General features: G+C 49.8%; 4 protein-coding genes across 4 annotated transcripts; 2 read left to right on the top strand and 2 right to left on the bottom strand.

Moving 5' to 3' along the window:
• Positions 1-239: 239 nt before the first annotated feature.
• Positions 240-1,758, bottom strand: Aspvir_004346 (uncharacterized protein; the record flags this gene model as incomplete). The annotated part of the gene is made up of 2 exons (XM_043267575.1): positions 240-1,275; positions 1,337-1,758. 2 exons carry the CDS (start codon positions 1,756-1,758, stop codon positions 240-242), a joined length of 1,458 nt encoding a protein of 485 aa, XP_043123510.1.
• Positions 1,759-3,404: 1,646 nt separating this feature from the next.
• Aspvir_004345 (pheromone receptor) lies at positions 3,405-4,906 on the top strand (the record flags this gene model as incomplete). Its single annotated transcript, XM_043267574.1, has 3 exons — positions 3,405-3,966; positions 4,019-4,514; positions 4,576-4,906. The coding sequence occupies 3 exons, from the start codon at positions 3,405-3,407 to the stop codon at positions 4,904-4,906; spliced, it is 1,389 nt and encodes a 462-aa protein (XP_043123509.1).
• A 625-nt stretch (positions 4,907-5,531) lies between these two features.
• On the bottom strand, positions 5,532-6,177 carry Aspvir_004344 (single-stranded DNA-binding protein; the record flags this gene model as incomplete). Its single annotated transcript, XM_043267573.1, has 3 exons — positions 5,532-5,599; positions 5,668-5,756; positions 5,885-6,177. The coding sequence occupies 3 exons, from the start codon at positions 6,175-6,177 to the stop codon at positions 5,532-5,534; spliced, it is 450 nt and encodes a 149-aa protein (XP_043123508.1).
• Positions 6,178-8,124: 1,947 nt separating this feature from the next.
• On the top strand, positions 8,125-11,802 carry Aspvir_004343 (uncharacterized protein; the record flags this gene model as incomplete). The annotated part of the gene is made up of 5 exons (XM_043267572.1): positions 8,125-8,413; positions 8,463-8,592; positions 8,648-8,696; positions 8,747-9,134; positions 9,188-11,802. 5 exons carry the CDS (start codon positions 8,125-8,127, stop codon positions 11,800-11,802), a joined length of 3,471 nt encoding a protein of 1,156 aa, XP_043123507.1.
• Positions 11,803-12,691: the final 889 nt, after the last annotated feature.

Below are 12,691 nucleotides of genomic sequence, written 5' to 3'. Positions count from 1 at the left end.
ACCGAGGATGCTCTCCACAGGACGCCATCGCCTGTTCAGATGTATTTCCAGAATCCCGAACCCCAGTACAGATCACAGATGCTGATGAAGACAGGCGAAGACAACAAAACAACAACATCGGTCCATATTGACCAGCCCATGGATAACGCCCGAACCACACCCGATGGCTGTGAAGCCAAACCTGTATCATGATGCTATACTTTCCAAAACCATAGTCAAAACTATCCCACTTCCATTTGCTATTGATACTCCCGAATTGGTTTGAGCGCTGGACCACCGCCCATGTCCTGTTGGGGAGTCCTTCTGAACTGCCTTGAAGAGGAACTTCTGACATCTCGCGGCATCTTACCCTTGCTCGATCTTCGTGGTGGCTTCGAGAGCAGTATATCTTTGCAATATTGTAGACATTGCGTTGATAGCTGAAACGGGAGGCGTGCCAGGGACATGAAGATCTGCACGGGGAGCAGGATAATTGCATATATGCTACTGAACAATCCCGATAGAGCACCCAACGGCCAACGCGAGCCGGAGCGTTGCGCCGCTGCCGCCAGAGCAATAGCATCATGCACTTGGGTTTCGAGCGCTTGGAATTTTGCCTCCGTCTGAAATGAAGTGAGCGCTGTGCGTTTCTCGTAGCGCCGAACCGCGCGATTCAAGGCATCGATCTCCGGTTGGAAGCCTTTGCGGATTTCTGCAGTTGCTTGCGAGATGAGATTTTGGAGTTGTTCCTGGTCTTGTGGGTGGTTTGATGATCCGGACGGCAGTCGAGCCGCGGCTGTTTCAGCGACGTGTGCTTCGAGTTCCTCGAGTCGCTTGGCTAGGTCCTTGATCTTGTTCGGGTCCAGTTTCTCGTCGTCGTCGGCACATGAAGCGACAACGCGCTGAAGATGGAGTGTGCGCGCCTGCACCATCTTCAGCAGGTGAGCGAATGGCCGAATCTCTGACGCCAGTAGGAAAATAATTAGGTTGTAATTCGATACTAATCCTTCCGATGGCCGCGACAATTTGGATCTGATAGCATGGAGGAGCCACGTCCCGATCATGGGGAAGATGAAGCATGATGTAAGAGCAACAAGTTCATGTATTTGAAGTTCCCTACTGGCCTCGTTGACAGCACTGGGGACTCGTTGCTCCTTTCGAGGCTCTCTATCTGTCGCATTCTTTCGCTCTGCATAGGTTTCCTCATTGTCATCCGTTTCGAGTTCTACATTTGAAGTGACAGAATCGTAATATATGTCCCCTTGTTTCAAGGCCTGAGCAGAGCGATACCATTCCCTGGTCCTTCAGTTAGGAAGAGACGTGTAGAATGCGTAGAATGAGGGCATTTAGCTCTTACCATGGTAGTCTCACCGACCAGTTGAGGAAGATAGCTGCCAGAATCAGCAGAGTGATATCTGTTACGACTGCACTTCCATTTTTAAAGAAGACACCAGCAATAGCAGGCAATAGTGCCAGACCAAGAGGCGCAGACTGCCAGTTCGATTCCTCGTTCGGTAAAACAACGTCCCCTTTCTGAACTACACGTGGGAACAATAACTCGTCAGTTGAGGAGCGAATCGAATTTCGGGCTTCAGATACTGAATCCGAAAAGTTTGAATTGCGACGTTGATCCTGAAGGCTTGACGAGCCCTCTGCAAAGGTTGCAGCACGGGTCGGGCCTCGATGGCGGAGGTTCAGGGATTCGGTCGTGTGGACGTGGGGTCTGGCGCTCTCGATGGGGGCCTGGGGTGAAACCGATCTCCGGGGTTGTTCTGGCATGACGGTAGCGGATCAGGTGCTGCAACCCATATGTATCTTGGGAATGATAGAGACTCGGATGTATCTCATGCTATACCAAGATACATGCCAGGAGGTAGAGTTTGACAAAAGGAATCGAAGTTCATGCCATTTGGGCGCGCTTTTGCAAAGGGCGTTGATCCTGCTTGGTTGTTACATTGAACCAGACCAAGCGCGGAGAGCGGACGCCAGAGGTACGTAATAGCGACAACATGCGCCACAGAAGGGGCTGCCAGAAAAAGCAATAACAAAACCTACCAACTACTTTTCCATTCCAGCCCTTCGAGTGCTCGTTGAAGCAGTCATTAAACAATGTATCTATTCGCTCAAAGATCGCATGGAAAGGTCTTCTCTTCCATCCGTGGTCGGTGTGGAGTTTGAACTTGATGCTTCACTTTTCAAAGCCTCGGGAATCTAAATCTGCAACTGCTCGACAATGTAACCTACAATCAGAATCATCGATCATGCGGGGTTCGAAATCGATTCTCATCCGGCCTCTCCGCGAAGACCAATTGTTCAAAGCAGTCCACGTATCTCGAAGTTTGAAGAATTTCTTGCCCTGACAGTGTGGTCCATCATCCTTTCCTTTCTGCTAGGCTTGGAGATGTCGGGTTAGCCATGTCATGACAGTCTTATATATTACTACCCTGGAGTAGGCATTACCTCGCTCCTGATAACCAAAAGGGAGAGAAAAGAGACCTATGAGGGGTACTGTACCGTCTTCAATCCCTGGATAGCTGCGTGTGATCTTATGATGGCATCCAACCGCCTGTTGATTTGTCGGGACCATCATACGGACATTCCTTGTCGACGGCACAAGATGCCGTTGTATGCGTTCTGTGAAACCAAGAGTCGAAGTCTCACAGGGAATGACTGCACCCCAGGGGCAAAAAGACCTTCGAATCGGGCCAGACTAGGGGGCCTCAGCAGTCGGTTGTGTTGAGTCTGTTGATGATGGCAAACCGCAGGCTTATTGACACCCGAAAAGGGAATGGTTCCAGTATCCGCAGGGTGATATCCCAGTGACTCTTCCACCCATCACCACCTCAGAAAGAGCTTAGAAAGCCCATTCTGTCTGACTTTGTCTTCACCATTCTTTATTCAAGTCGATCTTCTCAATAGTCGGGTGATGACTTTGCTCAGGTTGCAGTGGATCTCCAGACATAAGCCCACCCGGCACCGTCATGGATGAAGTCTTTGACTGAATTACTTGCTCTCCCTCCCTATATGCGTCAAACGCGTTTGCTTTTTTCTTCACTTCTCTTCTCATTGCTGTCTATTCGCATGTTCTCCACCTGCTGAGATCTTCTGAAATGACTGTCTCAACAGAGAGGGGGAGTGGAGGGCTTCCGCAATCTACACTCAGTCTTCGCTCGCGATCTTCGTCCTCAATAAGACATACGACTTTTCCTCCTGTCTCTTGCTGGCCCCCCTGTGTACCTCCTCAGATGCGACTTGTGATTCCTTCCTTTAACTGAGCGGTGCTGGCTCATTGCTCCTGCCATTCGGACCTCAAGAAACTCACCGTCGATTCGATCCGCAGAAGAAACATTTGTGAACGACATCGTCATCTCGATCAGAATCTTTTTAAGTCAAAGTGTGTTTGTCTCTAGAAGACAGTTTCTGTGATGGAATCAGCTACAACAGGACGTAGCACGCAGGCCGTGGTCCTCCCCGTGCTATGCTCAATTGCAGTTGTTGTCAGTATTCCTCCGATCATCTTACACTGGAAGAACCGTAATTTCCCTGCTACTGCCCTCATTTGCTGGTTTCTTATCAGCAACATCTTTAACATTATCAATGCACTTATCTGGCCAACCGACGATGTTGATTCATGGTGGGATGGTCAGGGTCTTTGTGATGTCGAGACCAAGGTGATGATAGCGAGCTATGTCGCCGTACCGGGGACTCTGGTGTGCATCTTCCGAAGCTTGGCCTCTGTGCTCGACACCAGACGCGCTATGCTCGTCCCCAGCACCAGCCAACGTTGGCGTAACCGTCTGATGGATATCTCATTCTGTGTGGTCATCCCTGTGATTGCAATGATTACACATATTGTCTACCAAAGGAGCCGATACCTGATCTTCGGTATTTCAGGGTGCGTCAACAACTTTGATCAAAGCTGGGTGAGCCTTGTGCTAGCGTTCATCTGGCCTCCTATAATCTGCCTTCTGGCTGCTTTCTATTGCGGTATGAATAAGGCACCGTCATCTTTCTCTGCTCATGACTGACGGCCACACAGGGATAACCCTTTATCGCCTTCACAAATATCGAAGCCAGTTTGGGGACATCCTCAACTCCGCCAACAGCCATCTGAACAAGTCCAGATTCCTGCGTCTATTTTTCCTTGCGTGCATCATGCTCTGCACTATTCTGCCAATTCAGGCTTACGTTGTCTATCGCAATCTTATGTACAATTTGCCCTGGCATCCATACTCGTGGAGCCGCCTCCATGGGCCACACTCACCATGGAGCACCATTCTCAAGATTCCAACACAAGGTCAGGTCTTCTTTGACCGCTGGATTCATATCTCTGCGGCATACTTACTTTTCATTTTTTTCGGATGCTGCAAAGATGCTTTGAGATTGTACCAATCCGCTCTTTGTCTCCTGGGCCTGGAGAAATGTCTTTCTGGGTTGCGTACTTTGTCGCAAGGTACCTCGGCATCCATTACTGAAGGGTTTACAGCGAGCCGTGCGAAATTGCTGTCTTCTTGGAAGCAGTCCTCTAGAACTGGGTGAGCGCTATCTTCTGTCATCACCGACAGATGATTATCCTTCATGCTAATACAGTCCCAGAGCAACGACCGACTCTACCACGAGCGGGACGACCACCTCCAGCCACGAGGATATTGAAAAGGGTGCCGCGCCCCGACAAGAGAGTTCCTCTACAACAAGATCGCGCTGGGTCTCGCTTCCGAGGTGTCTCTTGAGCCGCACATTCCTTTCAGTCCGGGAATCAGCGACCTCTGGCCCAATGTTTTCCGTTCCAGCCACCACAGTTTCCACTAACGCCTGGGCCGGTACAAGCCAGAGCCGTGGTAGTAGTGACTTCACACATGCCCCAGTCGGGCCGGATTCTATTCGCGTTAAGCAAGTGATCAGTCAAGAGAGTGAGCTGCAGGTGTGAGCTTCACCTGCTAAGGGCACAACTCCTCCGATTCACAGTCACCAGGAACATAGCATGTGTGGCATGCGTGGAGCTCACCAATGGATCCTTCTTGAGGGCACCTTGAACATCCGATAGGAAAGTCATTTTCTTCCGACCGACAACTCGTTCCATTCTTTTTGTCATATTAACTAGAGTAGATGCGCCGTAATATATTTCCTTTTTGAGTTTTCTTTAACCCTCCAAATTAGAGCCATACATCAACATACAGGGTAATTGTTTCCTTCCAGTCTCCGTCAATTGCACTCAACACTAGCAAAACAGGCAATATCAGACGATGGGAACTCGTAATATCTCTGTCTCTTGCCACCGCAATGGAAGAATACTCAATAGATTAAGAAAAAAAGAAGTCAACTTAAGAGCGGACGGTCAAAGCAGTGTCATTCAAGGGTATACTGGTACAGCACGGCAACTACAATACATGCAAGTCAAAGGGAGCGGCAGCCAACAGTCGGCCTCTCCGACAAAAGCGGAGATGTCAGACAAGATTCTTAACTGGGGCGATCTACCCCCAACAGGAAACAGGAACCAAAAAGCCTAGCCCACCGATCATTTCTCTTCTGTCCCCACTTGTCCTCTAAGCCGATTATTGGGAAGAAGCTTCAGAATCAGCAGCGTCGGGATTGTACGGGCGTTTGAGGACCTCGAGCGTCCCTATCCACGGCATGCATTAGTATGGATTCTTTTCACATGGTGGTGCATGAATAGGGTAGCTGGCTTACGTTGCACAATGCTCAGGGCGGACTGTCTCTTGCCATCTGCGTCTTCGTACGAACGCATGGTGGCATCGCCCTCAACGTACACAAGGGTTCTGGTAGAACAAGAAACGATCAGTACCAGACTTCAAACTGCTCTCAGTCTGCAACCATAACCCAAAGATGCGCTGGGTACAAAGGTAATACAGATAGAGCTGCAAGCATGATAAGCGGAAATACTCACCCCTTCGGCAGGCCGAGAATGAAATCCCGCTGCGAACCCTCTGGCTGGAAGCTCGAGACACGGAACCAGCTGGTCTGCCGATTATCGGCCTTGCCATAGGTTGTACCCACCGCATACTTGATGACGTCCTGACCGGTTGAGGTGGCGTGCAGCTCGGGCTCGGCAGCGAGACGGCCAGTGATGATCATGCGCGCGACTGAGCGCGGCGACGAGGTGCTGAAAGAGCGTGCGGAGAGAGCTGCACCGGAAGAGGCGCGCAGGAAGGGGCGAAGAGACGAGTTAAAGGCAGACATGTCGCTCTGAATGGATGGAAATATGTTAATTTGAGCTTGAGATAGTAATAAATAGGTAGGGAACGTTGAGGAAGAATGATAACTAGTAGGTGCTAATGATGGTCCATAGTGGTCCTCTCCGCGACGATGCGCGCGGTGACAGTCACGTGATCATCCGAGGACGGATATACTGAGTGTTTATGTCAATTCCTACGGAGTACTGCAAAATATTTACTGAGCAAGAACTTGCTTCTTTTACGCTAATTTATTGGATGTTAGTTGATGCCTGGGGTCTATTCGGAGAACCAATGTTTTAGAATCCGAATTTGTCCTTTTAATTTTCTTGTGGCATGGAGATACCTTGCATACGTTCATAGGTGCCCAGTGCATGCAACTACGATGGTCCATGTACAAGCTACTATTCAAAGTATCTAGACCTTCACTCCATTCTGCATCGGCCGTGCGTCCCGCTATTGTTATCCTGCTGCCAACCCTGGAAATCTTAATATATACCGATTTCGCTGCATTTCCCTGGCATTTTCAAACTCAGAGATCCAATTGTCGCAATCCCGCGACTGTGGAAACAATGGATAACTCGGCTAAGCATATCCAAAAAATAACTAACTCGGAAATTAAGGACGATTCCAACGAACAGTCAGAAGATAAAGCGGCGGGATGCCCACTTCTCACAAGGCAGTCCCGGCGCCTAGGAAAGCCGAGAGATCAGACCTGTCATTCCATGCAGCAGATCATCCTACAGTCCTAAACTAATGAAGGCTAACGATACTAGCCTGATCAACAGAGATGACGACCATAGCAAGGCCCACTCCGGACGCGAAGGTTATCTAATCGATTTGGGTCCTCGGTAGGATGAACTGGCCGGTGTGAAACACTCAAGCTTGACTTGCTAGTGGCTCCATGCGTACTGCATCCATCCTTCAAATCCGATATGACTGCTCATCATGTCATTTGCTGCGCGAGTCATATTCGCATTGTTGTTGTGAATCGGATTCTGAGTCCTTACGCTACTCTTGACAGTCCAAAGCAACCTGTCATACCGCCTGAAATGTGAAATTAACGCCACAGGTATCGTCACTTGTAGTGATAGCAGGCCATGTTGACATTGAATCCCTTGAACAATTATCCAATGATTGTCATTATAAATACACCTATAGCCGACCCCTCGATTGCCCAAGGGACAGGATCAGGGAATTCGAGACTCCTTCCTTGCAGATTACCTTAACCTTCTTTCACCAGTTCAGATCATGCACAGAGCCCTGGAATGACTGTCTGCAAGAAGCCCATTACTTGACCGCTGGTAAGGACGTGCCTCATAGGGGTTACGTGGCTCACTGTGGCTCTCTGATTGTTAGTTTTTATCGCTTTGGCGAGATACTGATCGTAGATCCCTGCCTAGAAAATACAATTATCATGCATGGCCCCCGACGATGCAATTATTTGCTTTTCCTTAATCCCCATTCAGTGGAACAGCTCGCTTTTTCGATGCGCCCAGTCTGCCATGCATCTCTCGTTTGCATGATTCGGTGTACCGACTGGGGAGTTTATCCCTACAAAATATTATTGCCAGCTCTCTGAGGCTCTGAGCACCTGGGCCATAAGGACGCTCCTTTTCACTTTCGGGGCGGTCACGCCGAGAAGCGCGATATGATGTATATCAGTACATATATGTCTGGAAAGACTTAGATCTCTTTTTCGTCTCCCAGCTTGTTCGAAAATTGACAGTCCAATTTACTTCAAAGTAAAAGCGCAGCTTTGGCACCGATTAATGTCTTCTTTCAAGGTTATTGTCCACGGTGAACTTAGGGGCCAAAGTATGTGAAGAACAATTGGAAAGATCTGTCGACACTATCTCAGAAGTACTCGTCAGCGTCACCAGCCTGCTAAGTTCGGCAACCGTCTCTATCGATCGCGTTTGAGATCATTACAAAAGTCACCCTCGCAGTCAAGATGAGATTGCTGCCTCTCCTTGCTTTGGTTGTCTGTATTATATCTAGACTATCTGTTTTTGCAGCATCAATACCGCATGTTGGCCGCGATAAAATTCAGCCAGTTCGTGCTCTAGGAGCTCGAGACGAATCGCCTACTGCGACAATATCAGGGAGCCAAGCTCCAAGCGGTTCAGCAACGAGCGCAGTAAACCATGCGACAGTCAAAGTGAACTCCACAACCACTTCGAACAACATCGCGCCGGCATCAACGACTATCGTGTCGCTCAACACATCAACTGTATCTGAGAGTGGGTGCATCCTCCCTCATTGGAACCTCTAAAAGCTAATCTCGGAAAGATGGAACAGTTACGCCCGCGCCTGGCGCCCTTCCGCTTGAGCCCCAGGTGACTCCAGCGTTTGGGGTTGGCGGCTTTATCCTTATAGCTACGGGAGTCATCCTTGCATTGATTGGAATACGCAATTCATGGTACTGTCAGGATCTCGCCTGTAGAAAGTTCTCCGAGCTAACATATTTGACCCAGGGTTCAAGTTTTCTTATCTGCCGCCTTTCTTACAAGCTTAGGAGTGACGGTAAGCCTATCGCATGGCAAGCCTAGTCGTACTGTACACTGACAAATCAGGTCTTGATTGTATATGTGATGAATCCTCCTGTGCGCGTGGCGGTACAAGGAGCATATCTCGTGGCAATTTTCTTCACAGGACTGACATTTGGAGCGCTTTCCATTGTGTTCAAGGAATTGACTGAAGGGCTTGGATGCCTCCTGGGAGGGTTCTGTGTGAGCATGTGGCTTCTTTGCCTGAGGCCTGGAGGACTTCTCACAGACACAAATGTCAAAGCCGGGTTCATCGGCGCGATCTCCGTCGCATTCTACGCCTTGTCCTTTAGTCATCACACGCGTCCTTATGGGCTGATAGTGTCAGCTGCTGTTTCGGGAGGTACGGCTGTTGCCCTCGGGATCGACTGCTACAGCCGGGCTGGACTGAAAGAGTTCTGGCTCTATATATGGGGTAAGTGCGGTGTAGTCTGTTCTTCCTCGCAATCTTACTCACCCTTCATGAAGGACTCAACGAAGATGTATTCCCGCTGGGGACTGGAACCTACCCAATCACTCGCAATATCCGGGTAGAGCTTGCCGTCACAGTGATTGTTGCTATCTTAGGTGTTGTGTCGCAGCTCAGACTGTGGAAAGTGATCAGAGAGAAGAGAAGCAAGGATGAAGCAGTCAAGAAAGAGGAAGAGAAGAGGAAAGAAGAGGCCGAAGCTGAAGTTGCCCGCAGGCTCGAGGAGAATAACATGCGGGAAAGACAAGCATGGGAAGCTCAATACGCGGATGTGGAAGCAAAGCTCATGCCCGAGCTTGGAGACGGCACTCAATGTGCTGCTGATAAGGAGGATCTTGAGAAGGGTGACGTGGCCGACGTCCACAGCATTTCCGGTTCATCCCAGGTCTCCTATCGCTGCTCTGACTGTAGAAAACAAGAGTGCAGTGAGGATTCATTCTCAGATGTGACTCAGGCTACGGGAGATACCGAAGTCGAAAGACATGGAGACACGACTGTGAAGACAACTGATGGCACACATCCAATGCCATTCAAGGTCTTTGACGGGGCGGCCGCGGCGAGACTGATAGATGACAAGGAATCTGATGTGACTGCCATGGCTGGCTCAGACACCGCGACGGTACGCTCGAAGCGCTTCTCCGGAATGACACTCTGGAAGAGGATGTCTGTACAGAGCAGCCTGCGACCTGCACCATCACAAGAAGCCCTAGCGCATATTGATGACGAGTCGTCGATATCTGCACAAAGCGCCGTGGATGACAGGAGTGATAGAAGCTCGGATTGTCATGGCGTTGAAATTGAATCACACGAAGATGCGGTCAAGGCTCGCTCGGACCCTGAAATAGCAGTGCAAGAAACTGTCATTCCCTCTGAAGGGCGCAACAGCAACGTGGAAGTGGAAAAAGGTGAAGGCATCGACGGTGAAGAAGAATGCCTCGCCAAACAGGATTCAGTCTTTGTGCAAGAAACAGATGCTCGCGGAGAGGAGGAAGGCTTGCGCAATGTGGAAGGAAGAGACACTTCTATAGACGGTACGATACAGAAGCAATCGAAAACAGAGGCTCAAGACGTTGGCCAGAACGAAAGACATCCATCCGATGACAATGGGGGAAGTTTGCAAGGACTTGAGTCTCGGCCGGATAGCAAGAAGACAGAGCACAAACAGTCGACGACGCAAGCTGATGGAGTATGTCCACCATTGCCTTCTCGAGCCGATGCAGAGGCCGAAGAGGTCTCTGAGAGCACACAACGACAGTCTTTGGAGACCTCCAAAGATTTACAGACAAACGCCACAGCCGAGACTGCAGACTGCAACGACACAAATTCGATCGAAGAAAATATGAAAACTAGCCGCCCGGAGGAGCAGAATCTTCAAATTTCAGAAGAACATATCTCATTGAAGACCCCACCAGGCACAGGGRATCGTCAAAGCCGAGTTAGTGCTGAATTCGAGAGCCAGCGACCCTCGCCGTCGCATTCCAAACTAAAGAGTAAACGGAAAACGGAAAAGCCCAAACTGGACGCCAAAACAGTGAGACATCTTCCGGAGCGGACATCGAGGGTAGTCCAGACCTATCGCACGAATGAATGGGCCAAGCATCTTTGTGATGCAGAAATTCCCGAGCCAGAACCTATTGAGCCTATCACAAAGGAGGCAGCAGAAATCCCTATAGAGGCTGAAGAGGCTCCTGCTCCTGTCAACGTCGAGGAGCTGTTGCAAACACCTCTCACTGCGCAACCACCACCCGCTGCCAATTTGCGTGCCAGCCCCGGAAAAGAACAGCAGAGCGCAAACGACATTCAGCAAATATGTAACGACTACAGGCTGCGCACAACTTCGGCAATCAGTCCACAAAGGGTGGGAGAAGCTCAACCAGTGGACAGGTCTTCAGGAGTACCTTCCACAATCGTCTTATCGTCCACCACCCCTCTCCCAAGCCCGGTGTCCTACGGCGCCGGGTATCCTGCTTTCCCAGGCGCATCCAGCCCACCTATCCCGATTGAACAACCTCAAGGGGAACCCGAGCTCACCAAACCGAGGTGGAAAGGGCCGCCCCCACTCCTTGCAGTACGAGAGGATATGATGCGGAGTCGGGTTTCGTCTACTTGTCTCAGCCTTGATCCGTGGGCGTCGCGGAACAGCCCTACGCAGTCTGTTGCAATGGATGCTTCAGCCCAGAGTTCCCCGACGACTTCATTTCCGGAATCAGGGGATGACTTCCCCCTCTCTCGTCGCCGTGCAATGTTGCATCAACAAAAAGTCCCGAGTCCGCACATAAGCATGCCGGTCTCAGCCCCGAAATGGAGTCAATCGGGCGTATCGCGGCCTGGAAATGCTCAAGCGGTCATGGCCGCGTGGAGAGAATCTATTCGGGAAAACTTGAAGGACAAACACAATCCCTTGGCGAAACAGGATCTACCAATCGGTGGGACAGGCTTTGGCTCTCACACTTCGTTCCCTTTTGGGGCACCGGGGCGGAATGCTTCCTCCCTGCAAGTCAATCTCGACAGGGCAATAACCGACGGGATGCAGCGTGGGGATATGAGTGACTTGCATCGGGAAGCCATGCGACGCATGCAAGCCAGGGCGAATCAAAGCATGAATGGGCGGTAACACTGCACTTTTACACAGATAGACCGATAGAGATGATCCCGGATACTCCGGGGTAAAGTTAAGTACACCCTAGGGTACTCCGTACAGACGCGCAGTCCAGACCTGATGTTTCAGCTTTACACATGTTTTACGGGAACAAACTTGACGTCTGTGATAAGTAGATAATATTTAGTTTCAAGACAGTGATCCCGACTACCTATGTTCCTTAGAGAGCGTCTCGTTAGATCAGTTCCACGAATCAAACTGGGAGGTAGTAATGCAAGAAAGACACATTCTTCGGATGACCTAGGTAGTGCATCCTGGACGATCCGGACGCCTCACTATTCAAAAATTCGATCCACTGGGCCGTCTTTTCAATCGATTTGTACTAGAATAATTCTTAGGTACGTATTACAGAGTAGATAGTTAGGCAAGGAATAGTCAATCTGGCCGAGTGATCCGGCAGACAAATATAGCAGCAAATCCAGGGGCTTAGGGCAGGGGACAGTCCGTGAAGTAGCTGTGTTTTCCCTTCTCAGGTTTTACTCCGTGGGGTAGACTAGATAGAGGCAAACATGACTGCTGTATGAAAAAACTGCAAGACTGCAACGAGTGGCTCCTATTCCAATCTGAGACGTTTGGCAGGTGAGAACTGCATGACAGAATGCAGGGAATGAAACAGTCATCCATGTCCCTTTCTTCAACCAAAGGATTCATAACCAATAATACGAGGTCGTAAGCGTCGATTTCCTGAAGGACAAAAGTACATACATAGCGTCATACCCTTGAAGCTTTCTTTATACAGGAGAGACTAAGTTTTCTTGGAGATGGGGAAAAGAAAATTGAGGCGACTCTTGGGCCTTACTTGGGCTATTGGATCGTCTTGGTCATTATTGACTATCCACCTGTG

The sequence above is a fragment of the Aspergillus viridinutans genome (assembly GCF_018404265.1).
Source record: "Aspergillus viridinutans IFM 47045 DNA, scaffold_2, whole genome shotgun sequence".
Lineage (NCBI taxonomy): Eukaryota > Fungi > Ascomycota > Eurotiomycetes > Eurotiales > Aspergillaceae > Aspergillus > Aspergillus viridinutans.
This window is presented reverse-complemented; position numbering and strand designations above follow the sequence as displayed.